General features: G+C 44.4%; 1 protein-coding gene across 2 annotated transcripts; it reads left to right on the top strand.

Annotated features, from left to right (window-relative positions):
- The first annotated feature begins 797 nt into the window (after positions 1-797).
- On the top strand, positions 798-5,862 carry LOC102706905 (probable glutamate carboxypeptidase LAMP1). 2 transcript variants are annotated; one of them, XM_040523061.1, is made up of 12 exons: positions 798-1,888; positions 1,984-2,051; positions 3,087-3,168; positions 3,345-3,437; positions 3,528-3,680; positions 4,225-4,293; positions 4,427-4,514; positions 4,616-4,705; positions 4,797-4,885; positions 5,026-5,142; positions 5,233-5,392; positions 5,462-5,574. In XM_040523061.1, the coding sequence occupies exons 1-12, from the start codon at positions 857-859 to the stop codon at positions 5,485-5,487; spliced, it is 2,067 nt and encodes a 688-aa protein (XP_040378995.1). In that variant the 5' UTR covers positions 798-856; the 3' UTR covers positions 5,488-5,574. The 2 variants fall into 2 exon arrangements, with proteins under 2 accessions (XP_040378995.1, XP_006646308.2); XM_006646245.3 differs by having other exon boundaries at positions 802-1,888; positions 5,233-5,373; positions 5,462-5,862.
- Positions 5,863-9,834: the final 3,972 nt, after the last annotated feature.

The following is a 9,834-nucleotide window of genomic DNA, read 5'->3' as shown; positions in this document are numbered from 1 at the left end:
TCTCCGACCTCCTCCCTCGTCCCTCCACCGACGATGCTCCTTTCCACCCCCAACGCTGCTCTTTTCTACCCCCCTCCCAACGCCAGCGCTGCTCCTTCCCAACCCCACCAACGGCACTGCTCCTTCCCAACCCCACCACCGGTACGCTCCCTCTGCCTATGACATCTCTCTCAGCGTGGATCTGAGCCCGACGGATGGCGGGCTTCGACGTACGTGGGCAGGCTCTAGCAGCTGTAGGTGGGCTCCAGCGGCGCTGATTGACTTTGGCGTAGGTGGCCGCTGGTAGGCTCCGACGATGAATATCGATACCGATGGCACAGTTCGACGCAGGCGACTGGCGACGCCGATCAAAACAAGCCATGGCTACAATCCCCAATGTGAGTCCTCACTAGTGGCTCAGCACTTTTCTCTGATGATGCCATCGTGCCCTACGGAAGTCACAAGGTGCTTGCCAAAACCACTCACTTTCACCTCTCTCCTCTAAACAATTCTCGCATGTGATAAATTAAGACCACTCGTCGGGTAAAAACATTTTTCATGCCCGGACGAGCCCTATTCATTAGCTGCTTCCACAAACCGGCAAGATACTCTCTTCCTTTCTAGCTTCACATTGTTTTGAGCCGAGACGTTGCAACAGTGTGCCGCACGTGCCGTGGTCGCGTCGCCGCCGCACGATCTATCAAACTGCCAGGCCGGCGGCCGCCCGGTGTGGCGGCGTAGTAGCAGCAGTATAGAACCTTGCAACTTGTCAGCTGTCACCGCCTCACCGGGAAGCACGTTGTAATCTCCGCGGATTTTAGAAACAGAGTCCAGAGCGACGCCACTCTGCTCGACTCCCATTCTCCTTCCGCGCGCCATGTCCCGCCTCGACGCCACCTCCCTCCTCCTATCTCCCTCTCCGCCGCAACCGCCGCCCAAACGGAGAGGCGGGCGCCGGCTCCTCTGCCTCGTCTCCTCCACCCTCGCCCTCCTCGGCGCCTCGCTCTCGGTGCTCCTACTCGCCGTCCACCCCGCGCCGAGCCCTCCGCCGAACTACGGCAGTCTGTTCCTCTCCCTCGCCTCCAACGACACCGCGGCGATCCACCTCCGCGCGCTCACGCTTCACCCGCACGTCGCGGGCACCAGGGCCAACTCCCTCGCCGCCGCCTACGTGCGTGATGCGTTCTCGTCCCTCTCCATCCCGTCGCGCGTCACGCCGTACTCCGTCCTCCTCTCCTACCCGGTCGAGCGCTCCCTCTCCCTCACCGTCCCCGGCCGCGCCACCACCAAGAGCTTCGCCCTGTCGCAGGAGACGTACCCGAACGACCCCTACGCGTCCGCAACGGCGGAGGTGATACCGACGTTCTACGCCTACTCCGCCTCCGGGTCGGTGTCGGCCGAGGCCGTGTACGCCAACTACGGCCGCGAGGAGGACTTCGCCTACCTCACCTCCCGCGGCGTCGACGTCGCGGGAAAGGTGGCGCTCGCGCGGTACGGGAGGATCCACTGCGAGGACATCGTGCGCAACGCGCGCGTGGCGGGTGCCGCGGCCGCGGTGGTGTACACCGACCCTCTGCAGTATGGCGGCGCTCCCGGGGAGGCGTGGTTCCCCAACTCGCGATGGCTGCCGCCGTCCGGCGTGCAGGTAGGCAGCCTGTTCCTGGGCGTGGGCGACCCGACGACGCCGATGTGGGCGTCGTCCGAGGGGTGCGAGCGCGTGAGCGTGGAGGAGGCGATGGCCACCGACGACATGCCGGGGATTCCGGCGCTGCCGGTGTCCGCGCGTGATGCCGCGGAGATACACGGCGCGCTGGGCGGCGACGCAGCGCCGGTGGATTGGCAGGGCCGGGAGGGGAGCCCAGTGTACCGTCTCGGCCCTGGGCCGGCGATCCTGAACCTAACGTATACCGTAAGTAAAATTCGAGGATCCTCTTTATCTCGGCCATTGAAATTTAATTGTCGTGGGTTGCAGCGGAGCCAATGGTTTATCTTGGAGTTTCGCAGGGGAATGATACAATGGCCACCATAGAGAATGTCTTCGCGGTGATCGAAGGTGCAGAGGAGCCGGACAGGTAACTCTTTCTGACATTGCATCAGAATATCAGATTAATTCTAGTCCACTATACTTCGCTCTCGAAGCTCAGATTTTCAGTCACAGCATGTGCTGGTAGTTAACACATGCATCCTGCTTGGGCATTGCCGTGCACTGCTTTTGGGACCATTTTTTTTGACCTTTATGAATGCTATTACTACATACTACTCAAAAACAACGAATTTTGGGTACCAGACCTTTATAAATGCTATTATTACTGTGCAGTACTCAAAAACAGCGAAAAACGGTTTTCACGTGCACTGAAGTTAAGCGAATTTTCTGCACAACTCTGGTACTTTTACATGTCTATGGGGTAAAACAAGATATCATGTGTAGTTTTATACAATTGCAAAAAAAGTAGCATTCTATGTTATCAATCTAGGCCTAACATCTTCGCCCAATCACGACTATTATCGACAAATGATTTTCTTCTGGTCGAATATTCATGGAAATTTCTAGCCCTTTAAAGTGGATATTCTTAAATAGCGGAAGTCCTTGATAGTTTCTTTCCGCAGTTCCAATATTTCAATAGATGCTTTGATAAAAAAAAATTATCCTGGCAAGCTATACATGCCTCATTTTATATTTCGGATATAGCTGTCCACAATCTTCTGTTCGTATCATATCCAGAATCCTGATATTCATATCCTACAGACTAAAGATATCAGAAAGTAATAGAGCTACAGATTTTTTTAAAATCATATATCTAACTATTTAGTCTAGTTAGCAGCATGTTGAAGTCACTTGGATAGTTTAGTGTTTGATTTGTCAATTTTGATGCAATGAAGCTATGAATATCTAACACGTCAGACAAAAAAAGAAGCTTGATAGTCAAGCACAGTTTTCCTTTATTCTTTATGTGCTTGATCTGTAAATTGCAAACAATTTTCTTGCTGAATGATTTAACGAGCAATTAGATCCAGTTATCATTAGGGACGTGCCAGTATGCAGAAATGCGTACCCGCAACCACACAAATTGAAACTAGAGCTGAATTTTGACCCTTTTATAATGAAGGTATGTTATCCTTGGTAACCATCGTGATGCCTGGACATTTGGAGCATCAGACCCAAACAGCGGAACGGCATCTATGATCGAGGTAATCCTTTGACTACAAAGTTTTCTTTCTCTGCTATCCAGTAGACTGTACTTTCTCGTAACATTGCTAGACCTCACTACCGGTTTGGCGCTCTAGAATATTTAAACTGAGTAGTCAGCACAAGATCAACTCTGAAAGTATGAATATTAATCTGTTGTTTCACTTGCTGTTCATAGCTAGCTCAAAGGCTTTCCGTTCTGCAAAAGCAAGGATGGAGACCTAGAAGAACCATAATCTTCTGCAGCTGGGATGCTGAAGAGTATGGACTGGTAAATCTCTGTCTCTCTCTCTCCACTAAAAGTACAGTGTATGCAGAGTAAGAGCAACTAGAATGGTGATCACAACTTACATTTATGCAGACAGGATCAACAGAATGGGTTGAAGAAAACAGGGAGATGCTTTCCTCAAGAGCTGTTGCTTATCTTAATGTTGACGTTTCAGTAGTTGGCCCCGTATTTCGTCCTGCTGCAACTCCCCAACTTGACGACCTATTTCAGGAAACAATGAAATTGGTGAGTTGAGTGACACTTCCAGTGAAAAGAGAGAGAAAAAAAAAGAAAGCCCTGTAGTCATGGTGCACTTTACTTTTTGTTTGCTTTTAGGTAAAGGACTAACGGTAATCAATAATGGTGTTTCAAATTTTAAACACTACCGAGACAGTTTTAGATACGTACAAAGGTGCTTATTAGCTCACTCAATCAATTGCTACGGAAGTAAATTTGGTGACGTGGAGTAAAGAGAGGGACGGAGAGAGAAAAGACGTTGTCATGTATAACAACGGCTTAGAGTCGACTCTTAGCATTTATTAAATAAAACTTTCTTGCATAAGGGTGGATAAAAAGAAACTAGTGTAATAAAAAATATTTTATTGCATTAACGAAAAAATCATACCTAACTCTATCTTTATACGTATCATTATAAAATAGGTTCTTGTTACTGACGTGATTTAGATAAGAGTCGACAATGGACTCTACCTTGGAACATGCCCTTATGCTTATAAAGTTTCCTTGGTCGCGATTTCTGATAACTATTAATGCACTTTCTGCATTCTCGTAGGTTCAAGATCCTGACAACTCATCTCAGACTGTATACGATTCATGGGTCAAATCCAATATTTCTCCCATGGTGAGTTGTGGATGTGTATATTGGACCATGAATAGTTATTCTAGTACTTCCAAGTGCCGAAAATGTTCAGCTCTATTTTTTTTTCATTTCTAATAAATTTAACATCATTGCCGATTTTCTGGAAAAATAAAAGATTGAACGGCTAGGCGATGGAGGATCAGATTTTTCAGCTTTTGTTCAACATGTCGGTATTCCTTCAACCAGCATGGTTTTTGGAGAAGGCAAGGCTCCTCATGTTCCATTTTCTAAAGAGACATCTTTTAAATGGATTTCCCACTTCAATTTTTAATGTATTTTGCTTAATGTGCCTTGGCCTTTTCAGGACCAGGCTATCCCGTATATCATTCTTTATACGACGACTTCGTGTGGATGGAGAAATTCGGAGATCCTGGGTTCCGTAGGCACGCTGCAGGTGCTACGCTGTGTTTCTTTCTCCTTTTCTTCTGGCAGGATGTTAGTACTGGCACTTTCCCCACATGATGAGCGACATTTTCACATTGCAGCTGCTAGCATCTGGGGAATGATGGCTTTGAGGCTTGCCGACGAACAGATCCTGCCCTTCAATTATATGTCGTATCCAATTGAACTTGAGGTATTGTCAACATATTTCCAGTAGTCTCTACAGATTGCGACAGCATTTCGAGGCTAGTAAAGCCCGTGAACCCTGCTGGTTTCCCTTCTGTGCGACTGACAACTAAAACCAATACGTGATTTCGGTTGTGTTTATCGCAGGCATACACAAAGGTAGTAGAGAATGAACTTAGGGGCACAGCTATCAGTTGCTCTCCATTGCACAATGCAATCAGAGCTCTGAAAACGGCAGCTATTAAAGTAAATGGCGAGAGGAAGGTAAATGTACATTCAGAATTTCTTCTCTTCCACTTCCAGTGCCTTTCAGGTCAGGTTTTGATCATGACTAAGAGGAGTGACTGTTCTTAGGAACTTCAAAGGCAACTGTTAAGCAACCAGCTGAGCAAGGATTCACTGAAAATACGGGATCTCAATGACCGGCTTATGCAGGCAGAACGGGCATTCACTAACAGGGAAGGCCTCTTCAAGCAAGAATGGTTCAAGCATCTGGTGAATGAACTCAATTTAGGTTGTTACTTTTTTTAATCACAGCTTTCATATTGCAGTTGTACTAAGTGGTGACTGTTGCCTGTCACAGGTGTATGGACCCTCAGAACAGAATGACTGGGAAAGCGCATCTTTTCCTGGTGTAGGCAATGCCATAGCTAGCGCGAGGAGGGACAACACCACGGAATCATGGAAGTTTGTACAGCATGAGATTTACAGAGTCGCAAGGGCAATAGCACAAGCTTCCGTTGTACTTACCGGCAACCTGACATGACGTCATTGGACCCAATAGCGTGCACATTGTTTCAGCAATGACAGAAAACGCAACAGACCAAAGAGCGTTTGACCCGCATGGGTAGTCATATTATGCTGGCTATTGATCTTATTTTTTGCCGGGCCGGCTATTGATCTTATTAACGATTGTATTTCTGATCTACAAGTGAAGATTGAAGATATATTATACACAATTCATGGTGATCGGTTCAAATACCATGTTAGAATGTTACTTGTACAGATGCTTTGTGTAGATTTATACGCATAGCTATGTATATAACTTTTGTGGACAGATATTGGAATGCTTCTTGATTCTGTATTGTGTTCTCTGAGAGAAGTGCTTATGAGAATTACATGCAGACATGCTGGCAACGGAGGGAGAAGCAGGGATGAAAAAGGTAGCGGTAATTACCGGCTGACCGGCTATTGTTTCTGAGGTTGTCCGGGTGAAAACTATAGAAACAGTAATTACTATAAATGAAAATGGAAACGGTAACGAAAACAGTATGACCAATTACCGACCGTATTGCTCGGTTGCTATATTCTTCGGTTAATTATCGTTTGTATAATACAGTAAATTACTATTTATACTCTGAAAGCCTAAGAGGCTAGGGCAATCCCACGTGCCACATCTGGGTACAGCTCATCAACTAGCTATCTAGCTCAAAGCCTCAAACCATAGAAAATGCACCTCCAACTATTGGCACTAATGGAAGCAGCACACGGACAGAGGGTACAAATAATGCAGATGACAATTGTGCAGTTGTTTTCGACTTGATTTATCGGCCTAGTACCACCATGTTTCTGATCAAATATTTTTGTTTTTTAGTTTTTCCAATATTTCCAATATCGTTATCTGTTTCCGAGAAAAAAAAATATGGTTGCAGAAATAATTTACGGTGTTTTCTGACATGGTTGGTTTAGGTGAGAAAGTAGGAGGAGAAATTTAATAAAATATGGTTATGAATGGTTAAAATAATGCAGGAGAAGTAGCTATATTTTGAGGAAAAATTAAATGATAGAAGTAGCAATATTCTCGACAAATGGAGCACACACCCAACTTGAATTGGATAGGATGAGTGATATATAAATGAAAAAAATACTTAGTGGTATATTTAGAATGGACTATTGATTATTTCATTATCATATTTATACAACAAAATCCATGTTTCTAATATGAAAACAAAAAGATTTGAACACAAGAGATATTATGGGCTAAGACCCCGTTTGAAAGTGATTAACATGATAAGTTAGTATTTTAAAAATACCGTCACAAATATCTTAAAACAAATGGTCTAAGAAATCCAATGCAGTATAAGTAGTTTTTGAAAGTGCATCTAGCCGCTAAACGAAGTTTTAGATGATTAATGACAATGCTAGACAAGCATATATGCGCTAGTGTTGTGTGATCGCAGAGAAGAAAAGAAACCATTTCTTTTAAAGCAGTGGGCAATCTTATTTGAAACGTATGCGACCAAAAGCGAAGTTTCTACGGAGTTGAAGACAATCGAATGCAGAATTCTTTTTCGTTTTTGAGTCATAGAAACTCCTAATATTAAGAGGAGTCACTGGAATCTCTACATACATCCTAGAGTGAGTTGGTCTGAGTCAAAGCTTAGTTGGAGGCTTGTCGCTATTTTTCATGAGAAGCAAGGACAGGACAGTCTAGCCTCCTGCCCGGACAGCCCGGTGGCAGGATGGTCCAGCCCATGGTCTAGCCCTTGCTCAAGTCGAGTCTGGGTGAGTGTTAGCCGGATGGTCCGGTTAAGTTAGTTTCCTAACGGCTAGATGACGTCTGCCGGCCAATATAAGCCCCCTCCTCCTCGGATCTAGCCGTTGGTGAGGCTTTATGTTCGATTCTACTGGTTTCTAGGGTTAACCTAGCACTTTTCAAGCCCCCCACTAACCCAAAATACTTCCTAGAGAGTTTAATCCGAGGATCATGACTTAGAAATGTGATTTAGGCTAGTGAGTGATAGAGTGTTGTTCTTGGGTGAAGATAGATGCATGTGGAGTCAAGGTGACCTATTAATCTTGGAGATTGATCCCTTAGACGGATAGACGTCGCCCGCGAGCCTCCGATTCTTGTGGATTGCCTAGGAGCAAGTTGTGAAGGTTGGTGTCTAACCTCCGCAAGGAAATATGTAAGATTGATAGTGGATTCTTGTGCTTTTTCATAGATGGCTGCAGAGTAGAGCGGATTGCAACCTAGGGCTAAACAAGACGCTTTGATCTTGACCTTAATGGTCGAACAAGGGCTTGCTAGTCCTTAGGTGTGAATCCGAAGACCGGTGTTGGCCTTGTGGGAGGAAGCCAAGAGAGGGAAAAAATTGAGAGAGATCCCGCTAGCAGGAGCGCCTCAACGGAGAGTAGAATTAAAAGATCCGAACTTCGGGATAAACTCTCTCGTGTCTTTGTACTTGTGATTTCCGTGTTCTTTTTGTTCCTGCGATCTTTCTATAGGAAACTCACTAGAAAAGGAGACTGTCAAGTCTGCATTTTTCATTGACCGAGCGATCCGGTATTCTAACCAGGACGGTCTAGCTAGATCTCTAGTGCCGACCGGACGGTCTGGCCCCCTACTAACCGCTGTTGTTTCGAAGAAATTTCAGGACACATATTCACCCCCTCTAGGTTGTCTCTCTGTGACTTCAGTTTTTTTAGAATCCGTATTTTTTAAGGTGGAGCAAACAATTCATTTCAAAATTCCAAAAAAAAAACAATCATAGAATAATAGTCCAAGTGCACATGAATATGCTTTTGGGAGAAAAAGGCAGATTTTATCCTTAGAAAGCTACTAATTCTTTTATAAAAAATATGTTTTGCCTAAATCCGTGTCCTTCTGATATCTATTTCCCACGGCAATGCGCAGCTTGTGCAGGGTTGTTGGCTTGTTTGATGGTAAGCTTCATGACAATCATTTGTTGAATCCGTAAAAACAAACTCTATTGACTCGGCAATAAACCTCCAACTGCGGCATTACGGTGGACATAACTTAATTGTCGCCCCGTTCTGTCAAGCAGTATGAGCATTTAAAGTAGAGGCATCAGTCATGCGGATATGGTTGTCATGGCGTCATGGCAGCCCCATATTAACTACGTCTATTGTTGTTTGGTCACTTTTTGCAGGGTCGTATTCTTAGCTTAATTAGAGCAAAACTAATAATATAGCAAACAAGCTGGCTATAAGTTTCCTGTATTCTTCTCTTGGCCCACTCATAGTTAGCTATTTATTATTAAATACATGACATACATGTCTCTTTTACATATTTTGGTTCTTATGTCTAAGCTGGCTATAAGATTACAGTTCACTTCTCCTCTCTCCTCCCATCTCTCCCTCACATAAGCATTTAGACAGTTTATTATAACTTGGTATTATACTTGCTCTTATTCTTTCCGTCAGAAAGGATGGTACCGTGTTGTAAGCTCCATTATTTTCTATTTCCCTGCGGTGTGTTGGGAATTTCGTTTTCCTAAACTATGTCTTCAGCCTTAATAATAATATTAAGTCTTTTAAAAAATAATGCAAAGTAAATACCAAACCGTTTATACCCGATTACCATCATATCAGAGCTACAATACTAACGGCAAACAAAAAAGAATTACGTGCTATCTTTACCTACAAAAATAAAAGACAAGTGATTTTCTATTCGCAAGCTATGCCCTTCCGCTCGTCATCAGTGTGGTTAGAGCAGGTACAATGGCACACTACAAGCAAGCTATAAGCATATTTTAAAGAGATAATATAAGAGAGAAAAGAGAGGTGGGCTACTAATTTGTAGCTAGCTGTATACGGGTTTCAAGACAAAATGTATATATGACATGTGGAACCATGTATTGAGCAAGTTTAATAGTATAGCCAACTACTAGCTTCAATTTATTTATAACCAATCTAATAGCCAACTCATACAAGTTACCTATAAAACATCAATATATGGTTCCACATGACATACACATATTTTGTCTTGAAACTCGTATACAGCTAACTACAAATTAGTAACCCACATCTCTTTCTCTCTCCGTTTATCTCTTTAAAATATGCTGCTATTGTACCTTCTCTTAGTCTGTCAATTCGCTTCACGCGCTAGGTTTCTGCCCTTCCGTTGATAAACCGATTTCCACTATTGCAGTTGAGCAACACCGAGCAATTGATAGGATAGCCAATCACATGAGACAAAATCATGATTCGTTA

The sequence above is a fragment of the Oryza brachyantha genome, chromosome 1 (genome assembly GCF_000231095.2).
Source record: "Oryza brachyantha chromosome 1, ObraRS2, whole genome shotgun sequence".
Classification (NCBI taxonomy): domain Eukaryota; kingdom Viridiplantae; phylum Streptophyta; class Magnoliopsida; order Poales; family Poaceae; genus Oryza; species Oryza brachyantha.
Note: the sequence above shows the minus strand (reverse complement) of the source record. Positions and strands in the feature narration are given on the sequence as shown.

Bases quoted from the DNA above. Each gene is read 5' to 3' on its own strand.
- LOC102706905 (XM_006646245.3), top strand. From the start codon at position 857: ATGTCCCGCCTCGACGCCACCTCCCTCCTCCTATCTCCCTCTCCGCCG. The intron at 2,052-3,086 runs GTAACTCTTTCT...TTTATAATGAAG, and splicing joins GGTGCAGAGGAGCCGGACAG to GTATGTTATCCTTGGTAACC. The intron at 4,706-4,796 runs GTGCTACGCTGT...TTCACATTGCAG, and splicing joins GTTCCGTAGGCACGCTGCAG to CTGCTAGCATCTGGGGAATG.